Below are 23764 nucleotides of genomic sequence, written 5' to 3' on the forward strand. Positions count from 1 at the left end.
TTGAAGAGGCAGAAGAAAGGATACATGAAATGGAGGACAGGACAGCTATAATCCTACACACAAAAGAACAGATAGGGAAAAGAATGGAAAAGTATGAGCAGGGTCTCAGGGAACTGAATGACAACATGAAGTGCACGACTATACATGTCATGGGTGTCCCAGAAGGAGAAGAGAAGGGAAAAGGGGCAGTAAGAATAATGAAAGAAGTAATCACTGAAAATTTCCCATCTGTTATAAAAGACATAAAATTACAGATCCAAGAAGCGCAGCGCACCCCAAACAGAACAGATCCAAGTAGACTGACTCCAAGACACTTAAAAATCAGATTATCAAATGTCAAAGACAGGCCGTGGGCAGCGCCCCAGAAGCTCTGCCCCAAGTAATCTCAGGCGGGATGTGCTGGCGGGGGTTTTGACTTCTCAGCCTAGCAGGACTGCTGTAACAGTAACTGGATGACTTAAAACAACAGAAAATCATCTCACACTTCTGGAGTATAGAAGTCCAAAGTCAAAGCAGGGCCATGCTTCATCTGAAACGTGTAGGGGAGAATACGTCTGTTCTAGTTTGTTAATGCTGCCGGAATGCAAAACACCAGAGACGGACTGGCTTTTATAAAAGGGGGTTTGGATAAACTAAGATGGTGGCTAGCTGAGACAGGGCGAAAAAACGCCTCCATGAAAAACACTAGCTAAAAACCAGAAAGTGACCCAGAATACCGGTTACAGCGATGTGCCAGCTGGACGAGGGCTCCTAGCTCCAGAGGGGCCATATACTTGGTGAAACCGGGAGTCGGCATTCTGAAACGAGTGAGTAAGCTGGCTGGAAGACCCACAGCCACGCGGAGGTCTGGGGAAGCCAGGGTTCAGCATTTGGACACTGGCTGGCTCTTTTTAAAAAAAGAAAAAAAGGGAAAAACCCAGGAGCGGCTGCAGCTGTGACTGTGGGAACCACACAGTAAAACACAGCAAGAGGGGGCTGGACCGGCCTCTCGGTGTCTGGCCGGGAAGATAGCCCGCTGCAGATACCCTTCGGTCCAGTGGAACGGAGGGGAGAGCCGGAAGCAGAAAGAAACCCTGCGGCTAGCAGCTGGCCCCACGGAGGGCTGGCTAAACCCCTGCCCGGGGCTGTGCCCTTAGCCCAGAGCCCCGCCAGTTTTCCTGGAGCTGGGAAGGAGGAACTGTGCAAGGAGGAGGGGGCTGAGACGCCCCGTTCAGCCATTTCTGCTTCAGGCTGAGTGCACGCCACCGCACAGCCCGGGGGCCCGGGTCTTCCCTTGAGGGACGGCGCGCACTGGTTACGTAGCACGGCATTCCCTCGGCTGAGCTCCTGGAGGATTGTGGCTGGGAGGGGGGACCCGCTCGGAGAACCCAGGGACGCTAGGCCAAGTCCGGTGGTTTGTGGATCAGCGAGAGAGAGGGTCTGGGGCTGAACTGAAATGAAGGCTTAGCTTGTTGCGGCGGCCTTAAATCTCCGGGAACCTGGGGATTTGAACATTAAAACTGCCCTTCCTCCCTGGCCACGCGTACACACGCCTCACATTCAGGGCGGATGGCTCCAGCAACACACCCAAACTGAGTTCTCCACCTGAATCCACAGGAATCATTTCCCCACACATCGTGGGAACAAGGTTGAGAACTGACTTGAGGGATATAGGTGACTTACAGACGCCATCTGCTGGTTAGTTAGAGAAAGTGTACGTCACCAAACTGTGTTTCTGAAAAATTAGATTGATAACCCCCCCTTTTTTTTTTACAACTTGAAAGAACCCTATCAAGCAAAACAAATGCCAAGAAGCCAAAAACAACAGAAAATCTTAATGCATATGATAAAACCGGAAGAAATGGAGAATCCAACTTCAAACACACAAATCAAGATATCGGAAGATACGCAGTATCTCGCAAAATTAATCAAAGAACTACAATCAAGGAACGAAAACATGGCAAAGGATTTAAAGGACATCAAGAAGACCATGGCCCAGGATATAAGTGACATAAAGAAGACCCTAGAAAAGCATAAAGAAGACATTGCAAGAGTAAATAAAAAAATAGAAGATCTTATGGAAATAAAAGAAACTGTTGGCCAAATTAAAAAGACTCTGGATATTCACAATACAAGACTAGAGGAAGCTGAACAACATCTCAGTGTCCTAGAAGCCCACAGAACAGAAAATGAAAGAACAAAAGAAAGAATGGAGAAAAAAATTGAAAAAATCGAAAGGGATCTCAGGGATACAACAGATAAAATAAAACGTCCAAACTTAAGACTCTTTGGTGTCCCAGAAGGGGAAGAGAAGGGTAAAGGTCTAGAAAGAGTATTCAAAGAAATTGTTGGGGAAAACTTCCCAAACCTTCTACACAATATAAATACACAAAGCATAAATGCCCAGCGAACTCCAAATAGAATAAATCCAAATAAACCCACTCCGAGACATATTCTGATCAGACTCTCAAATACTGAAGAGAAGGAGCAAGTTCTGAAAGCAGCAAGAGAAAAGCAATTCACCACATACAAAGGAAACAACATAAGACTAAGTAGTGACTACTCAGCGGCCACCATGGAGGTGAGATGGCAGTGGCATGACATATTTGAAATTCTGAGAGAGAAAAATTTCCAACCAAGAATACTTTATCCAGCAAAACTCTCCTTCAAATTTGAGGGAGAGCATAAATTTTTCACAGACAAACAAATGTTGAGAGATTTTGCCAATAAGAGACCTGCCCTACTTCAGATTCTAAAGGGAGCCCTACCAACAGAGAAACAAAGAAAGGAGAAAGAGAAATAGAGAATTTTAACAGACATATATAGTACCTTACATCCCAAATCACCAGGACACTCATTTTCCTCTAGTGATCACAGATCTTTCTCCAGAAGGGACCATAAGCTGGGACATAAAACAAGCCTCAAGAAATTAAAAAAAAAAAAAAAAAAAATTTTGAATATAGTCAAAGCACATTCTCCAACCACAATGGAATACAAATAGAAGTCAATAATTTCTGAACTGTAACTCCACTATTTACTTCCTACATGATATAAAATACACAAACTCCAATGACAAATCAGTGGTTTTGAACTCAATGTAAAATATGTAATTTTAGACAACTATATAAAGGTGGGGGAATGAAGGAGTATAGGAACGCAGTTTATGTGTCCTATTGAAATGAAGGTGGTATCAAAGAAAAACAAGATTGATATGGATTTAAGAGGTTAATTTTAAGCCCCACAGTAAACACAAAGAAATTATCAGAGAATATAACCATAGAGATGAAAAGTAGAGTTTGGGTTAAGAGAAATGGGGGAAGGGGCAATGGGGAGTTAAGAAATGAGTGTAGGGTTGCTGTTTGAGGTGAAGGGAAATTTCTAGTAATGGATGGTGGGAAAGAGCATTACAACATTCTAAATGTGATTAATCCCACTAATGGAAGGCTAGGGAGGGGGTGGAATGGGAAGATTTAGGCTGTATATATGTTTCCACAACTGAAAAAAAAAAAAAAAAAAAGACAATCTAACTAGATGGCAATCGAATGCTAAGGATGAATTTGGATGGGATTGGAGGATAGAAGACAGGTGGCTCCAAGGGACACAGTTGAGACATAAGGAAAAGGAAATATAGAATGTAAGCTTTGTATCATTGTTGAATCTCTTGTACTTCTTAGCTGCGATTAACGGAATTGCATAAAAGAATGTTCTTGTTCATGGGAAGTGTATATGTGAATTATAGTATATGTTCAAGGAGGTGTGCAGCTAACTCTCATATGTTCAGAAGACAGAGCAATAGATGATGGATGATAGGGAGGAGGGAGGGAAAGAAATAGTGATGTGACAGCATGTTAAAGTTGGTGGATTGAGCTATCGGGGGAGGGGGGTCAGGGTATGATGGAATTCTGTGTATGGGGCTAGTATTGTTTTTGCAACTGTTCATATAACTCTGAATTTATTTCAAAATAAAAAAAAAAGTCAAAGACAAAGAGAGAATTCTGAAACCAGCAAGATGAAAGGAAGCTCAATAAGACTATATGCAGATTTCTCAGTAGAAACCATGGAGGCAAGAAGGCAATGGTATAATATATTTAAGATACTGAAAGAGAAAAACTGCCAACCAAGAATTCTATAATCAGGAAAACTGTCCTTCAAAAAAGACGGAGAGTTTAAAATACATTCAGACAGACACTGAAAGAGTTTGTGAACAAGATACCTGTGCCATAAGAAATATTAAAGGGAGCACTATAGTCAGATAGGAAAAGACAGGAGAGAGAGATGTTTGTAGAAATGTAGAAACGAAGACTACCAGTAAGGGTAAAAAGAGAGACAGAGGAAAAAATAAAGTTAAAGTAAGATATGACATATAAAATCCAAAAGACAAAATGGTTTGACAGTAGACATTACACTGAGTGACATTAGCCAGATACAAAAGGATGGATACTGTACGGTCTCACTAATATGGACTAACACTGATGAGCGAAATTTGAGAGTTGAGAACATAGGTTATCAGGAGATTGAAAGAGGTTAGAGATTGGGCATTTGATGCTGAAGGAGTATAGAAGGTTCAACAGGGTTAACAGTATAGATCCAGAAATGGAATGGAAAGCATAATAGTGGGTGATGGTCACACAATATTGCAAGTACTCTTAACAAAGATGACTGTGAGTACGGCTGAAAGAGGAAGGCTAAGGGCAGGTATGACACCAGATGGAAAGATAGAAGATAAAGACTGGGACCGTGTAACTTAGTGAAACCTAGAGGGATCAATGATGGTGATTAAATGTACAAATGTAAGAATGATTTTAAATGAGAGAGAACAACTGAATGTCAACACTGCAAGGTGTTGAAAATTGGATGGTATAGGGGAAAAAATACAATCAATGCAAACTAGACTCTACAGTTAGCGGTACCATTGTAGGATGCTTCCATTAATTATAACAAAGACAATATACCAAAGCCAAATGTCTATAAGAGGGGTATATAAGGGAGTGATATGGGATGCTTGGTGGTGGTGATGTTTGACCTTTTCATTGTATCTTATTTTTTTCAATCTTTTGTATTTTTTTTTTCCCCACATTTTCCTCTTTCTTTGAGGAAGAGATGGAAATGTCCTCATATATATTGTGGTGTTGAATCATAATTACGTGGTTATACTGGGAATCACTGATTGTTTACTTAGGGTAAATTATATGGTATGTGAATAAAACTGTTAAAAAAATAAACAGAAGGATACAATGCTAGAGAAAATGTGGAGAGAGGGATGTATCTATTTCCTGTTGGTAGGGAAGTAGAATGGCATAGCTCAGCTGGAGGGAAGTTTTGTGGTTCCACAGAAAGCAAACTATGGGGTTGCCATATGGTCCTGCAACCCCGTTACTGGGTATATACTTGGAAGAACTGAGAGCAGGGACATGAGTGGACATTGCACACTGGTATTTATGGCAACCATATTCACGATTCACAATGGATGGAGGTGGCCTAAGGGTAACACTGACTGAAAAATGGAATGGCGAGCTGTGGTGTACACATACAATGGAATACAAGTGGCGTCAAGAAGAAATGAAGTTGTGAGGTATACACCAAGTGAATGGATCTTGAGGACCATATGTTGAGTGAAACAAGCCAGAAGCAAAAAGACAACATTGTAACACCTCACTAATGCAGACTAACTATCATGTGCAAACTCTGAGAATTGAATCTGAGAGCACAGGTTATCAGGGGAAGGCTTACGGTAAAGGTTCCTAGATTGTAAGCTCTTATAGCAGTCACATCTATTCATGAGTAGTAATGGTTATCTCTAAATTCCGAGATTTTGAGCTGGTCGGTCCCTGTAACTTTGAGTATCTGTGTGACACCTGAGACTCAGAGCCAGAGTTTGGCAGCTATGAATGTCAGCATTACCCCATACAGCAAATGTTAAAAAAGCTGAAAAAAAGAGGTAAGACTTCAATTAGAGATAGGAACGAAATGGACTTGATTAGAACTAAGGTAAACCATACTAAAGGGAAAAGGATGACATTGACTGTGTTTTAAAACCTCAACTTCTGTGTGAGATCAAAGGAAGAGATGTTTATTTGGTGCAAACTCTGTACTTTCTGTAGCATGGTATATAATTTAACTTGTATGGTCAGTTTATTCAAACACCATAATTACATGGAAGCTTGAATGGGGGCAAGATCTGGTTTGTTTGTACAGATTAGCATGAAATCCCAATATATCCCAGAGTAATTTGGGCAGAGAATAAACAGTATTTGCAAAGCCCCATTGAGGGCCTGGGGGAATACGTAGAAACATTAAACTTCGCCACCTGGGGAATTCCTGATATTCTTGCAAGCACTGGAGACTACCACTGTAGAAGGCCAACTCCTCCATCTTGGGGCTTCCTCTGACGAAGCTCATTAAAGGAGAGGTTAAGCCTACTTATAATGGTTCCTAAGAGTCACCCCCAGAGAACCTCTGTTGCTCAGATGTGGCCTCTCTCTGAGCCCGCTAGGCTGATAAACTCACTGCCCTCCCCACTACATGGGACATGACTCCCAAGGATGAGCCTGAACCCAGCATCACGGGATTGTGAAAACCTTCCTGAACAAAAGGGGGATGAGAACTTAAACAAAATACAGTTTCAGTGGCTGAGAGATCTCAAATGGAGTTGAGAGGTCATTCTGGAGGTTATTCTTACGCGTTATATAGATAACCCTTTTTAGTTTTTTGTGTACTAGAATAGCTAGAAGGAAATACCTGAAACTGTTGACCTTCAATCCAGTATCCCTGATTCTTGAACATGATCAGATAACTACATAGCTTATATGGTGTGACTGTTTGATTGTGAAAACCTTGTGGCTCCCACTCCCTTTACCCAGTATTATGGACAAATGAGTAGAAAAAAGGGGGACAAAAAGTAAATGAATAATAGAGGGGAAAAAGGAGTATGAGATGTTTTGGGTGTTCTTTTTTATTTTTATTTTTTGGAGTAAGGAAAATGTTAAAAAAGTGATTGTGGTGATGAATGCACAACTATGTGATGATATTGTGAACAACTGATTGTACACTTTGGATGACTGCTTGATATGTGACTCTATCTCAATAAAATTGCATTTTAAAGAAAACAGTTAATTATATAAGAAACTTATCCATTGGCAATAATAAATGTTGATTTTCATATAAAAAATGAATCAACAAAAACATACTGATTACCTTCTATGTGTTGAAGAGGAAACAAAGGAAAATAGGATGCATAACTTATATTATCTGTGCCATTTGTCAATACTTATTCCAATATACTGTTTATTGAAACCTTACAGAAAAGTAGATTTCATCTTAAATAAAAAAATGAAGAAGGGCAAACCTGCAATGGTGGAGATTTGGCTTACTGGGATGGTGGCAGCCTTTTGTAGGTCCATCTTTATCTTTTTGGCCTGCCAGAAGAGAAAAATGAGACGGCAGATAGTGTTTTGAAGAGATGAGCAGGTACCACTTAGGATAAGGGAATGTGACACACTGGGTATATTCCTTTGGGACACAAGGCTGTGGGGAGCACAGTCAGGCCCAAAGAATTCCTGACATACACTCTCCTCTACCTGACTGTCTTTGCTGCTGGTCAGACCCTCAAAGGCCAACACACACTGACTGGAGGCATCCTGCAGCTGCTGGTACCATTGCATTGTACTGTCTTGTACCTTCACCTGGAGGTCTGAGGAATAAGAGAGAGGCTTTAATAATAGCTAGTATTTATTGAACACTTAAATGGGGGCTAGGCACAGTTTTAATTATTTTATACGTGTATTAGCTGCTTTAATTGTCATGATAACCCTATCAAGTAGATACTATTATCCTCTTCAGTTTACAAATAAGGAAACAAGCACAGAAAGGTTATACAATTTGCCCAAGGTTACATGGCTTTTAAGTAGAAAAACTAGATTCCTACTGATCTGGTTCCAGAGACAGCATTCTCAACCACTGGCTACACTGATTCTCATATGTATTAAATGAACATATATATTTATTTATTTAAAATAAATTTATACAAATATATGTATCTATTAAAATATTTGTTTAACATATTCAGCAGCAGCAATACTTAGAAAAATACATCCTTCTAGAATGACACAGAATCTCAGTCCTCATGGAAAGTGTAAGAATCTGAAGTCAGGTTCCACATCAACCAAAACTGAATGTAATATATTACATAAAAGTCCTCGCTAATTGTCTTGTAGCTTAACACAATATTCAAATGTGTTCAAATCTGAATGTGTTCAAAACACGTTCTTGTTTCTTTCACATTCTAAAACTTACATGAATTTGAAGGATGGCAACCACACCAAAACCCACCTTCATTCTGTTTCTGTTCTGGGCCCTGGATGGGAGCTGGGGACTCTTTGTGGACCTCTGGCCCCTGCTGCATCTGTGAGTCTCGCTGCTTTACCTGGGCCTCCTCTTCATCTTGCCTACGCTTGTTTTCACAGGCTCGGGTGATCTCCTGCTGCAAATTTGTAAGGAGGTCCCGCATTTCCTGCAGAGATCGCTCAGCTACAGCTTGGTCCTCCGCTGTAGGAAAGCCATTCTGTCAGAGTGATGGGCAGAGATTACTAGTTGGTCTTTAGGCAGCCTTGTGGAGCTCAATCACACCTCAGATAAGTCAATAAATACTGTACACAGACAAACACACCATCACCACCACCACTATCACCGTGTTTAATGGCAGCATTATGAGCCATTGTATGAATATACCAAAAATGATTTAAATAATTCCTTACTGATAGGCATTTGTTTCCAATTTTTGGTATCACACCACTGAAATGAATACTGCAACATAAACATTTTTGCATATTTGTTTATTTTCTTAGGAAAAATTCCTAGAATTGGAATTGTTGAAATAATGGAGTACCCACATTTAACATGTTTATACTTAATGCTTTACTTTCTCTTAAAGGTAACACCAATTTACAATCATATCCACAGTATCCAATTAAGGATTTTCCTGTGATCTCACCAGCACTGAACAGAGAAATTAGCAAATATGTATGTTCAATGCAAGGTGTTAATAGGGTAGTATATGGAAATCCTGTATTTTATGCATGATATTTAAAAATACATGTGAAAATATACTAGATAAAAATGATACTGCTTTAATTTGCATTCTGTATGTTAATGGTGATCTAGAATTTATTTTCACATTTTGAACAATTACATTTTTGTTTCTACAAGGTGATTAGTGGCATAGAGATAGAAAGTGAGTGATTTATTTATCTTTCTCCTCCATAAATTGTATGTGATCTCTCTGTAACAAGGATATTAAGTCTTGATCTTTTATATATGTTGCAGATATGTTTCCTAATTTGTGATGTCTTTAACTTTTATGTATTCTTACCTAACCATTTTTTCCTTTATGACTTCTGCCTTTATTGATTGGTTACACAGGTCCTCTCTTCCTTAATATAATTCAAATATTCACCTCGATTTTTTTCCATTGACCTAAATGATTTCTTTCTTTTTGTCTCTTTGCTTTACATTTAAATATCTAAATAATATGGAATTAGTAAGATCTGAAGATGTGGTATGAATTTAACTTTTAGTGTTATGGTTAGCCCTTTTTCTAAATAATCCATCTTTTCTTCACTGATTTGGAATGATACCTTTACAATATATTAATTACACATAAAATTTTCCTCTTTCTGAGCTCACTATTTTTTTTCACTAATCTTGCTGTCTGTTCCCGGGCAAATACAAACTCCTTTAACTGTAGTAGAAAATGGTTTTATATTTGATAACGTAAGTCCCCATTACTAGTCTCTTTAATTATTATTTTTTTTACTATTCCTCTTTTTTAAATAGCCCAACAGATTTTTACGAGAATTTCACTAAATTTATCAATCTGAGCAAAGTTGATAGCCACTATATTAAGGTATTGAAGTTCAGGAATATGATAAAACCTTGTGTTTATTCAAGTCTCACTTATAAATTCCATAAAGCTTTGTACTTTTCTTTATGTAAATTGCACTGATTTTGTGCTAGTTTTTCCTAGGTTTTTAAAAAATTTTTTTTTCTGGAATATTCTGAATTCTGGACACATTACTAAAGTCTCAAAAAATCTAATAGTTTCCAGCCTTTTCTCTTAGTTTTCTAGGTAGACAATCATATTGTCATCAAATAACAGTAATTACATTTCTTCATTTAAATATTTATGTCAGTTTTTTATTGCTTTGTGTTAGCTAAAATTTCTATAATAACATCAATGGCAGTAGTAACGTGACATACTCTTATTTCTTTGATAACTTCAATGGAATACCTGAAATATAGTCCTAGATTCATATTCTTTTATCATTTAACGAGATTTGTTCTTAGTTTACTACAAGTTTTTTTTTAATCAAGAAAGGATGCTGAATTTTAGCATATGCCTTTTGAAAAATTTGATGAGAAAAACATGACTTTGCTTCTTTAACCTATAAGTAAAATGAATTTCATGCACAGATAGTATAACAATTGAACCAGCTTTATGTTAGTCTTAGAACAACTCTTTGGTTATGATGTATTATTCTTTTGATGCACTAATAGATTTGCTTTCCTAATCTTTTATTTAGAAATTCTGCTCAAAAATGAGATTGTATATAAGACTGATGTACAAATTTCTTTAGTGTGCTATTCTGTCAGAATTTGGTTATAAGGATTATAAAATGAACCAAGAAGCTCTGCAGTGTTTTCTACACTCTGTCCTAAAATGTTGCTTGATAGTTTTGTCTGTTAAATCATGGAGGCCTCTCATTTTAAACCAAGTTGTCTAACACAGTAGGAAAACAAAGAAGAAAATTCTAGTCCCATAAGTTTTAGTCTGCAGATTGGTCTATTAGTTCATGATAAGCTTTCTCCTTTTGATATGAAAATATATTATATAAAGCCACATCAATTAAAATAGGATGATCCAGGGAAAACAGAAGCAGAAATTGGCAGTAACATCTTTCTCAGGGCTCCAGAAAATAGTAAAGGACTGCAGTAACAGGGTGCTTGCCAAATCAAAAAAAAAACAGTCTTAAAAGGGATAGGATCTCATGGAGCCCTGGCCAGCCCTCCTCATCCCCTCACCGCTAAGTGCTGGGTTGGCCCATGCTCCCAATGTGGATCCCAGTGCACATACTGGAAGCATATTATGTCTGGCCCAGCCTCTCTGGTGGTAGCTTGAAGGACTCACAGTCCCAAAACTTGGCCTGTGTGTAGAAGACAGCTCACCAAGCTCTTTCAGAGAACACTGTGGGAGAGCAGTGTAATTGTGCTGGCTGGAGAAAGGGATTGCTGGCTGTAGGACATACAGTGCAGTGCCTGGGAATGAGAAAACGGTTTCCTAAGGAAGAGGAGATATCTGTATCTGTGTAAATGGAATTCCTAGGATCACAAATGAATACCCAAAGTAAGACACATGTGCAGAAAGGATCATGGAGGCCCCTAACCTTGGCCTGGAGCTAGTCTCATGCAACCCATTGCAAGGATAAGCCCCAAAGGAGAGCACCTGTACAACTCAATCTGCAAAAACTGGGAAAGATATTTTTTTCCTTCTTTTTTTTTTTTTAGCCCCTAGCATTTAAGGAAAACTCAGTCATAACACTAGCTGGATACAAACTTAAGGAACAGATGCCACAGAGTCTACATTTCAACGATACACATTAAGGTATCAAAATGTTCAGGTTCCAACAAAAGGTTACAAAACATACATACAATGAACAGGAAGTGATGGCCCAGGCAAAGAAGAAGATTAAAGCATTAGAAACCCTCAATGAGGAGTTCCAGACCTGAGAAACATCAGAGAAAGACATTTAAAAAATGGTCCTAAATATGCTCAAAGAGCTAAAGGAAAACATGGACAAAGAACTAAAGGAACTCAGGGAAATGATAAATGAACACAAGGAGAATATCATCAATATAGTGATGGAAATTATGAAAAGGAACCAAACAGAGCTGCAGACCACAGAAAGAGATATTACAAATATCTAGAGGGGTTCAATAGCAGATAGGAGCTGGCAGAAGAAAGAATCAGTGAACTGGAACATAAGTCAATTGAAATCATTCAGAGGAGCAGAAAGAAAAAATGGAGAAAACTGAAAGAGCCTAAGGAACCTGTCATGTACAAGGGAGACTCAATGAGGTTAAAAGCTAATTTCTCTTCAGAAACCACGGAGGCAAGAAGGAAGTAGGATTATATATTTAAAGTGCTGAGAGCAAAACACTGCCACTCAAGAATTCTATACCCAGCAAATTGTCTTTCAAAAATGAGAGAGACATTCCCATATAAACAAAAGCTGAGGCTTTGTTACCACTAGACTGGCCCTATAAGAGATGCAAGACTGACCCTATAAGAGTTCTGCAGGTTAAAGGAAAAGGTCAGTAGATTCAAGCCATATGAAGAAATAAAAATCTCCAGTGAGTAAATCTCCAGGGGCTAAATATAAATGTCAGCACTACTGTATTTTTAACTCTACTTCTTAATTCTTACAGGATCTAAAAGGCAAATGCATAAAATGCAATGATAAATCAGTGATTTTGGATGCATAATATCTAAACATGTAAATTTGCAACAAGAATTACATAAAGGTGGAAGTGATAGAGGGTTACAGAAACATAGTTTATGTATGCTACTGAAATATCCAGTATCCCTGATTCTTGAAGACCACTGTATACCTCATACAGCTTATACGGGATGACTGTGTGATTGTGAAAACCTTGTGTCCCACACTCTTTATCTGGTGTATGGACAGATGAACAGAAAAAAGGGGGACAAAAAGTAAATGAAAAATGGGGGTAAGGGGGACATGAGATGTTTGGGGTGTTCTTTTTTACTTTTATTTTTATTCTTATTTGTATTTCTTGAAGTAATGAAAATGTTCAAAAAATTGTGATGACGAATGCACAACTATATGTTGATACTATCAACAACTGATTGTACACTTCAGATGATTTTATGGTATGTGACTATCTCAATAAAATTGCATTAGAAAGTCATAAACTATGACTGAATAAGTGATGTACATCTACACAACACAGAATTATGCAGTTATATATGAAATGAGAAAAACTATATACTGCTAAGGAGTGACTTCCAGGTCAAAAACTTTTTTGTTGAGTGCAAAAAAGCAAGGCACAGAACAGTGCATATAAAAAGCTACCTTTTATCTTGGAGTGGGAGATATATGTATATGTTTATATTTGCAATGGACATAAAACCCAAAGACTAAAAGGAACAGTCACTTATGCAGAGGACAAGAACAGGATTAGAGGGAAAAAGTGGAGGAAGTTAGAGTCTCTGAATACACCTTATTTTGTAGTTCTGACTTTGGAACCATGTAAACGTTATACAGAATTAAAAAAAATTACATCCAGTGGGAAAAAAATTCTTAATCAAAAGCAAAATGAAACACACTGAATTATGCATGTGATTGTGGTTGAAAGGGGATGTTTAGGGTAGTGTATGCCACTAGAAGAAAAGCTAGAGGATAAAACCTGGGACTGTATAACATAGTGAACCCTGTTATGGACAATTAAGAGTACAAATATAAGGTTCTTTCATGAACTAGAATAAATGTTTGTCCTTATAACAAGGAGCTAATAATAGACTATATACGGGAAAAAATGCGCCTAATACAAACTATGAACTATAGTTAGTTATATTTTAATATTGTTTCATCAATTGTAAAAAATGTACCACACCAATGCTAAGGGTCAATAATAGAGGGGATAAGGAGTATGGGGTTTTTCTTTTTGAAGTATTAAAAATGTTCTAAATTTAATTGTGGTGATGAATGCACGACTCTGGAATTATACTGTGAACAATGACTGTATATTTCGGATGGATTGTATGGTGTGTAAATATAACTCAAGAAAACTGCTTACAAAAAAAAAAAAAAAAAAGAAACAAATGAATCCAACCATTTATCAAGCTGGTGGCTTAACAACAAAAAGAATTATTTCAAATGAAATGAAACTGTAACTTAATTGTGAGTTATAGATATATAATTTATAGTGAGCTATAAAGCAAAAATAATTGCAAAGAAATCTTAAACTTAACATTCATATTGTTAACACTGGTACTACTATTTTGAAATTACACATATATTAATATATATACACACACACACATACATGTATATTATACCATATATAGTAGGAGAAAGTAAATAAGTAATGTTAATGTCTTTAGGAACCAAGATTTTTGGTGTAGAAAAAAAGTGATACAAACATGAAATCAAAGAAGTTACATAAAAAAACACTGTAACCCTATGTTTGAATGGAAAAAGTCAGTATGAATTAATGATGTACTTTCACTTAAAATATACACATTTCCTAGTTCTGTTCCCTGAAATGGCCTAGAAAAAAAACAGCAAAGTCTGGTAACCAGACTATGATCTCTAAATACCTTTTCATACTAAAATGTACTAGGGCTCCTTGAAGAACGACTGATTCCAAGTCTAGAGAAGAAAATGTACAACATCAGGTAGGACCATTTTAGCTTATTTCCTTTCTGCTACAACAAGTATTACTGAGGCCATAACAAAAGGGCAGAGGAGGAGCTCATCCTCTCTTTATTAATAATTCTGTCTCTCACATGGGTCTTATATCTGAGAATTATGCAGAGGTGGTACGAGAAAGGTGGGGTTTCCTTCCTTGTTTTCAGAGGTTACTCTTACAGCACTGAGACCTAGAAAAGGCAACTATTTGTTCATTCTGTTATTCCTAAAGAGCATGAGGGTGTCACAATAAGGCAAAAGAAAGTGAGTGACACAAACACTGGCCACTAGCAGTATTCAAGACTTGTTGAATATAGAGTAAACCGTCTACTTTCTGAGGAATGAGAGAATAATCTGGATTAAAATAAACAAACCTGGCATTTTCCTCAAACAAATTTAAAGATAATATAATAACCTACTGAATGAGTAATACTTATCCTTAAATTCTAATTCCTTGTACCTAGCCAAAAAAAAAAATAGCGTACAGCTAATTAGTAATATTGTAGTGCTAACTATGGACTAGGAAATGCTGCAAAATATGTAAAAGTAATAAAATTGGTGTGCCAGTTTGAATGTATTTTATGTCCCCCAAAACGCCATGATCTTTGATGCAATCTTGTGTGGGCAGACATGTTAGTGTTTATTAGATTGTAATTCTTTGATTGAGTGTTTCCATGGAAATGCGACCCACCCGACTGTAGGTGGTAACTCTGATTGGATAATTTCCACGGAGGTGTGGCCCAGCCATCCTGCTTGGGCCTTGATTAGTTTACTAGAGCCCTATCAGACAGAAGAAGTGAGCTTGCTACAACCAAGAGGGACACTTTGAAGAATGCACAGGAGCTGAGAGAGGAACTGCAGCTTACAGAGACATTTTGGAGATGGCCTTTGAAAGCAGACTTTTGCTCCGGAGAAGCTAAGAGAGGACAAATGTCCCTAGGGCAACTAAGAGTGACATTTTTGAGGAGCTGCAGCCTAGAGAGGAACAACCTGGGAGAAAGCCATTTTGAAAACAGAACTCTGGAGCAGACACCAGCCACATGCCTTCCCAGCTAACAGAGGTTTTCTGGACGCCATTGGCCATCCTCCAGTGAAGGTACCCGATTGCTGATGTGTTACCTTGGACACTTGATGGCCTTAAGACTGTAACTTTGTAACCAAATAACCCCCCTTTATAAAAGCTGATCCATTTCTGGTGTTTTGCGAAAAAGCAGCATTAGCAAACTGGATCAACTGGGATACTATTTAAAAAAAAAAAAAAAAAAAAAAGGAAGGAGGAGCCAAATTTTAAGGGCTCCCAATGGCCAAAGATGGAGCCATCAAAACAACAACAAAAATGTAAGAGCGAAACACATTATACATCAAATACATAAAAGTTCCTAATTTCTTAATGATATTTTAAAAAGAAAAAAACACAAGAAACCTCATTGGTGACGTTAGGAGAATGCTAGAAAACCAATTCAAAGGAAAAGAATCAAACATTCATCCCACCTTTCCTGAACATACTGAACATCAAGATAAATTAGTTGAGAAATTTTTTCCTCTATAGATTTCCAGCTAATAAATGCAGAATTATAAAATTAGAAAAACTTAAATTTTACTACCCATAATGAAATAACAAGATATAAGCAATGATCACCAATGGCTGCTAAACCATTAGCTACAGGCTCAAAGGGATCTTTACTATGGAAGATAAGGCTGACAAAACCTGAAGCCACTGGTCAAACTTAATTAACATCACAAACGGAAAGACAATCAGGTATTAGATGCCTACTGATGTGATACAATAACAATTATACAGCATCAACTATGAAGTACTGCTGCAAGAAAAGGGAAAAAAAAGAGAACCTGAATCTGATCAAGCCTCTAAATCTGTGCTGTTCAATAAGGTAGATACATTTCATTATTTAAATTTAAAGTTTTTAAAAAAATAAAATTCAGTTCTTCAGTCTCTAGACACATTTCAAGTGCTCAGCAGCTGCATGTGGCCAGTGGCTACCATATTGCAGAGCACAGATACAGAACATTTTCTTCATTACAGAAAACTCTATTAGACAGTACTGCCCAAGATAAAGTTACCAGTTAATGTGAAATATAGGGAATAAAGGAACATATTAAAAGAAATCAGAGAGGGCTGCCCCTGCCGCCACCAACATGGAGACCTTGTATCAAGTCCCATTTTTAGTGCTCAAATGACCAAACGAGCAGCTGAAGAAGCTGCCCTGGGTGCACATGCCGTCGGCTATGGCAGTGTACACTCTGGTAGTGGTGTCTTACTTCCTCATCACTGGAGGAATAATTTATGATGTTATTGTTGAACTCCAAGTGTTGGCTCAATGACTAATGAACATGGGCATCAGAGGCCAGTAGCTTTCCTGGCCTACAAAGTAAATGGACAATATATTATGGAAGGACTTGCATCCAGCTTCCTGTTTACAATGGGAGGTTTAGGATTCATAATCCTGGACCAATCCAATGCACCAAACAGTCCAAAACTCAATAGATTTTTCTGCTGTTCATTGGATTCTTCTGTGTACTACTGAGTTTGTTCAAAGCTAGAGTATTCATGAGAATGAAACTGCCAGGCTATCTGATGGGTTACAGTGCCTTTTGAGAAGAAATCAATGGCTACTGGATTTTCTCCTGTTAATGAAATTTTAAAGGCTATACCAATCCTCTAATATGAAATGTGGAAAAGGATGAAAAGCAGCAGAGGAAGAAGCATCTAGTGAAAACAGGAAGTTTATTAAAGCTTGGACTAGAATTTCTTCTTGGTAATATCAGAGAGACAATCATACCACAGTATTTTTTCCTGCTGACCTACGGTAGCATACCAATGATGTGAAGTGGCAGTTTCTTTTCAGATTTTTATTTCTAGAAGGAAATATACTCCATTTCTACAACTATAATATTGAATAAGTGATTTTTTTTAACAACCCCCTTAACAGTTTTCGGAGATGGCATTTCTGATTTTCAGAAATTAATGTAAAATCAGGAAGCGAGATCCTATAACCTGAGAACTCTGGACAGTTCATCAGCTTTACCTATGGTACTTTGCCTTTAAACAGAGTGTGCGATAGTACATTATTTCAGATATGTATTAAGTTGTTTCCTGAACAATAAGATGTTTGAAAGGAGCAGAAATAAATATTTTTTCTAAAAAAAAAGGCATCATAGGAATGCAACTGCATTCTGGAATTTTTAAGAATGTGGGAAATTTTATAGAACAAATGACCTCAGTTTTTCACCAATAAATGGCAAGAAAGATAAAGACAAGGGAGGTAGAGTCTAAAGATTAACAGACTGAAGAGATGTATCAACCCAATGCAATTATTTTGAACCTTGAGTGGATGTTAATTTTCAAACCAATCGTAAAAATACTTTTGAGATAATCAGGGAAGTTTGAACACTGACTAGATATTTGATCATATTAAAGAAATGAATTTTTTAAGTGTAGTATTAGCACTGTGGTTATGCTAATAGTTTTTATGTTTTAGAAATAAATACTAAAGTATTTTACAGATAAAATAACAAATATGACATTTATTGTAAAACAATCCAGGGCAACAGGCACAGGAGGAAGTATGTAAGAAACAAGACTACCATATGTACATTCTTGTTGAAAGCTGAGTAATGGGTACATGAAAGTTCATTATGCTCTTCTCTCTACTTTTGTACAGGTTTGAAATTTTACAAAAAGAAAGGTTAACAAAAGTCATAAGAAGAATTCCAAGAATTCAAAGGGAAAAATAAACTATAAAAATAAACTTCTGCCTCAAATATGATAAATGTTTAAAGTGCTTAACATCTAGAGCTTATATATATATTTTAAAACATAAATTCCAACAGAAATATGAAATCAGGACAGGAATATACAATTCGCCAACTAAATATAAAAGGCTAATAAACATGAAAAATATTTCAATCTCAGTAGTAATTCAAGAAATGCAAATTATAACCAAAAAAATATTACTGAGTGAGCAAAGATATAAGGAATTTATAATATCCAATATTGTCAAGTATACAACAAAAATGGCACTTAGACACTTCTGGTAAAAGCGTGAACCTGTCTGGAAAGTGACGTGAACCAAGAACTTTAAAATTTGTGACTAAGTAATTCTGTTTCTAGGAATTTATCACAAGGACACAATCAGAAACACAAATAAAATGTATTTAAAATGGTATCACTGCAGTGTTATGCATGATAGCAAAAAAAATATGGAAAGTTAAATGCTAAACAATAGGTATTTTTTTCAATAAATTTTGGTATGGTTATATGTTGGAAGTATTCAATTTCATCTGTTCACCAAATATTTACTGAAAACCTACCATGTGTCAAGGCAATACTTGCAGCTACTAATGCTGGCTTAAAAACATCAAAATGTTTTTAATGATTATAGTAATTACATGTTCAAAATACAATATTAACTGAAAAAAAGTGATATACATTTCTGTGAAGTTTTAATTTTTACTACACGCATATTAGATATTTAACATACAGTACTGAATAAGCTAAAGTATTTTGCAATCAGAAAAAAAATTTTTTTCTAACCCAAGATTTGAAATTCTATATATGAGTCCAGTTTGGAGTGGGGACAAAACAGGCACACATACATACACACAAACACACCTGTCCGAAAAGAAACATACCAAAATGTTAACAGTGGTTACCTCTAGGTAAGGACATGATAAGTAACATTCAGCATTTTCTACAATAAGCGGGCATTACTTTTAAATCAGAAAACAATTTTGTTTTTAAAAGTTTTTCCTTTCAAAGACAGAAGACAGAGTCATTCTGAACCACGCCTCACCTCAGAAGTAGCCCTAATGATCCCCGAGATGAGACTGCATAGCTGGTTGCCTCGGGTCCTGAAGGCGGAGAGGTCTATCTTAAGCAGATCTCTGTGCTGGTCAGAGGAGTCCAGCTGCTGGTTGAGGTGCAGCAGCTCCTCCTGCAGGGTATAGAGGCTCCGCAGGCGGACCTGGCCTTCTTCCTTCCGAAGCCGCTCCTGCACCATTTGTTTCAGGCGCTGATCCTCAGCCTCCCGCAGCTTCAGGTTGAGAATCTATAGAAAGGGCCATCAAATTACCTCTCTCTAATGGGCTCCTGGACTTTCTCCTTCTTCATCCCTCAAGTCCTATATGGGTTATATATTTTCAGATGGCAGACGGGCTCAGAGAGGGAAATGGACTTTCTAAGGTCAGGCACAAAGAGGCACAATATGGGCCACATCCTCCATGATGACCATCTGCCAAAACCTATACTTCAGGCAGGTTACAGACATCAAATCACCCCAACTGATTCTCCCAGGCTCTGACCTTTGCTCTGTGACGATGCTCAGCTTTTAGTTTCTCCTGGTGCCCCAGGGCTTCTCTGGAACTGAATGAAAAACAGCAGGGAAGAACAGTCAGGGATACTTCCTAAAATTGTTTTATTTCTCCTAAAAAGCTCCCTGCTTTTTTTACATCGGTCATCCTTCCAAAGTTGGTCACATTCCTAGAGTATAAGCTCTCTAGCTATCTTATTTTGATATAAAAAGACTCAGATGTTCAAATCTTTCCCCTTGAACATACCAACATTCCCATTCATGATTCAGTGAAACTCACCTCTTCTCCATCACTTCCCGTAAGTCCTGGAATTCTTTATGCTGCTTCAGTTCCTTCCGTTCATCAAACCGCTTCAGTTGTTCCGATGCCATCTCTGAGAGGTCTTGCACCTTCTTCTCCTGCTCCTCCTGCCATTGCCTCAGGCCCTCCTTAAAAGGATCAGCAACATTCTAGGGAGCTCCACCACATCCTTGCTCAATTACCCTGTGGACCACCCTCACAACAGTTCTTAACACCATCAGAAATACTCAAAGGCATGGAAATATCTGCTCCCATCGCAGAACCTTTGCAGGAGTACTCCTTCCCCTTTGGGCTTATCTTTATATCAGTTTTTGGTAAGCTTTTACAATTTGTCCCATATGGTTTATATCACTCAATTATAAGCTGGGAATGGGTAAGCACTTAGCAACATAGTATCAAACAGACAATGTACTTTAAGATTCCATCCACTGTATTCTTATGAGGGTTTCCTGATAATTTACAGTAATTTTTATTCTAATTCCATAAACATGCTAGTCACATTCCTTCTTATTCCTTTGCTCATGTAGCCAAAAGGTGGAAGCAACCCAAGTGTCCATCAACAGATGAATGGATAAAAAAATGTGGTAGACTCAGACAATGGGGTATTACTTAGCCGTAAAAAGGAAAGAAGTTCTGTTACATGCTAAAATGCAGATGAACCTTGAAGATATCAAGTTGAGTGAAATAAGCCAGAGACAAAAGAACGGATATTCTATGACTTCACTTATATGAAATAACCAGAATATGCAAATTTGTAGGGACAGAAAGTTAAGAGAGATGGGAGGGAGAGGAAATGGAGAATTAATGCATAGTGGGTGCAGGGTTTCTACTTGGGGCAATGAAAAAGTTTGGTAATGGATGATAGTGATGGTAGCACAACATGGTGAATGTGTGTAATGCCGCTGCATCGTAAGCTTGGGAGTGGCTGAGATGGGAAATTTTATGCTGTATATATGTGTCCACAATTAAAAAAAGGAGAGAGATGAAAAAGGCAATGACAAATATAATACGTGATCCTGGACTAGATGAAATAATGGAGGATAAAATGCTCAAAAGGACACTAGTGGGAGAACTGAAAAAACTGGAATACAGACTGTATGTTTTATATCAATGCTTAGTTTCTTAAACTTGACAACTGTACTTAATGCAGTTACATAAGTGACTATTCTTGTTCTTAGGAAATATATATGGAAGTATTAAATGTTTAAAGGAGCAAGAAATATGCAATCTACTCTCAAATGTTTAGAAAATAGACACAAAGATAGATGAAGGAAGGGAGGAAGGGATGGAGGGAAGGAGGAGGAGGAAAGAAGGACAAATGTGACAAAATGCTAAAAGTTAGTAAATCTGGGTATCTGGGTGGTAGGTACATTGGAGTGCTCTGTATTGTTTTTCTATTATTTTTGCAACTTTCCTGTAAGTTTGAATATATTCTGAAATAAAGTTTTTAATGGGGTTGTATGAAAAGGCAAATATTGCCCAAAAAAGTGAGCAGGCAATCGGGCAATTAAATACTTCAAGAAAACAAAAAGCTAAACATGAAAGGAAATATGACTGCAGTATATAACCTGGTTCTGTAATAAATATCATTATATCCCTAATAGTATAAACACTATTAACTGATTTTTAATTTACAACCAAGCTCTAGACTTAGCATAGAAGACTTAATAGTGATTTCAGAACAAAGTGAAAATGTACTCGGTTTTAGCAATATATAAGTAAAAGTTCAAAAGTTCAAAAGCCAGGTATTGACAGGTGAAAGGGGAAAAGGGTTTATTGGTCAAAACACTAACATCCAGGAGAACCTAAGATGGCGGCTAGGTGAGACAGGGCAAAAAAACACCTCAGTGAAAAATCCTAGAAAAAAGCCAGAAAGTGACCCAGAACACCAGTTCCAGCAATGCACCAGCTGGACAAGGTCTACTAAATCCACAGGGACCATGCACTTGGTGAAACCGGGAGTCTGCATTCTGAAACGAGTGAGTAAGCTGCTGAATGTCCGGCAGCCGCACTGCGGGAAACCGTGGCTTGGCGTTTTGAGACGGACTAGTTCTTTTTAAAAAACAAGCAAAACCCCAAAGCTGCTGCAGATACGGCAGCGAGAACCACACAGTGAAGGGCGGCAGGAATGCCTCAATATCTGGCGTGGAAGGTAGCCTTTCGTGGACCCACTGCTAATTGTCTCGGAGCTGGGAAGGCAGAGCTGTGGGAAAAGGGGGAAATTAACATGCCCCATTCAGCATCCCTGGAGGGCCGGTGCACACTTGTGACATAGCACAGCCTTTCCTCAGCAGAGGCCCTGGGAGGGCACGGCTGGGAAGAGGGACCCATTTGGAAATCCCAGGGACCCTACGCCAATACCAAGGACTTGTGGGTCAGCGGCAGAGACAATCTGTGGCGAGACTGAAATGAAGGTTTAGACTCTTGAAACAGCGTTAAATCTCCGCGAACACCTGGGAGGTTTGATTATTAAAGCTGCCCTGCCTCCCTAACTTCTCAGACACACGCCCCACATTCAGGGCAGACAGCACCAACAACACACCCAAACTTGGTGCACCGATTGGACCCCACAAGAACCAGACCCCCACATACCACAAAGTTGGGGAGAACCGACTTGAGGGGAATAGGAGACTCGCGGATGCCATCTGCTGGTTACGTAGAGAAAGTGTATGCCATCAAGTTGTAGATCTGACAAATTAGAGGTTGCGATTTGAATAATTCTTCATATCCTAAAAGAACCCTATCAAGTAAAGCAAATGCCAAGAGGCAAAAAACAACAGAAAATTTTAAAGAAAAAGAAAAAGCAGACGATATGGATATCCCAAACCCAAACACCCAAATCAGAAGATCAGAGGAGACACAGTACTTGGCCCAATTAATCAAAGAACTAAGGACAAACAATGAGAGCATGGCACAGGATATAAAGGACATGAAGAAGACCCCAGAAGAGCATAAGGAAGAAATTGCAAGAGTAAATAAAAAAATAGATGATCTTATGGACATAAAAGAAACTATAGACCAAATTAAAAAGATTCTGAATGCTCATAGTACAAGACTAGAGGAAGCTGAACGAGTCAACGTCCTTGAGAACCACAGAACGGAAAATGAAAGAACAAAAGAAAGAATGGGGAAAAAAATCGAAAAAATCAAAATGGATCTCAGGGATATGACAAGTAAAATGAAACGTCCAAATATAAGACTCATTGGTGTCCCAGAAGGGGAAGAGAAGAGTAAAGGTCTAGAAAGAGTATTCAAAGAAATTGTTGGGGAAAACTTCCCAAAGCTTCTACACAATATAAATACACAAAGCATAAATGCCCAGCGAACTCCAAATAGAATAAATCCAAATAAACCCACTCCAAGACATATTCTGATCAGACTCTCAAATACTGAAGAGAAGGAGCAAGTTCTGGAAGCAGCAAGAGAAAAGCAATTCACCACATACAAAGGAAACAACATTAAGACTAAGTAGTGACTACACAGCGGCCACCATGGAGACGAGAAGGCAGTGGCATGACATATTTAAAATTCTGAGAGAGAAAAATTTCCAACCAAGAATACTTTATCCAGAAAAACTCTCCTTCAGATTTGAGGGAGAGCTTAAATTTTTCACAAACAACCAGTGAGAGATTTTGCTAATAAAAGACCTGCCCTACTTCAGATACTAAAGG

At 38.0% G+C, this 23764-nt stretch overlaps 1 protein-coding gene and 1 pseudogene across 3 annotated transcripts in view; one reads left to right on the forward strand and one right to left on the reverse strand.

Moving 5' to 3' along the window:
- The window catches only part of GLE1 (GLE1 RNA export mediator), an 83882-nt gene that overhangs the window by 10634 nt on the left and 49484 nt on the right, over nucleotides 1–23764 (reverse strand). For all 3 annotated transcript variants that reach the window (XM_037798052.1, XM_037798050.1, XM_037798051.1), the window contains 6 exons: nucleotides 20073–20221; nucleotides 19785–19845; nucleotides 19277–19531; nucleotides 8308–8539; nucleotides 7557–7669; nucleotides 7325–7394 (listed from right to left, as the gene is read on the reverse strand). In XM_037798052.1, coding sequence (XP_037653980.1) covers nucleotides 7325–7394; nucleotides 7557–7669; nucleotides 8308–8539; nucleotides 19277–19531; nucleotides 19785–19845; nucleotides 20073–20221 — 880 coding nt within the window. The remainder of the gene's footprint in view (nucleotides 1–7324; nucleotides 7395–7556; nucleotides 7670–8307; nucleotides 8540–19276; nucleotides 19532–19784; nucleotides 19846–20072; nucleotides 20222–23764) is intronic.
- On the forward strand, nucleotides 16614–17079 carry LOC119505078 (annotated as a pseudogene).

The sequence above is a fragment of the Choloepus didactylus genome, chromosome 10, assembly GCF_015220235.1.
Source record: "Choloepus didactylus isolate mChoDid1 chromosome 10, mChoDid1.pri, whole genome shotgun sequence".
NCBI lineage: Eukaryota > Metazoa > Chordata > Mammalia > Pilosa > Megalonychidae > Choloepus > Choloepus didactylus.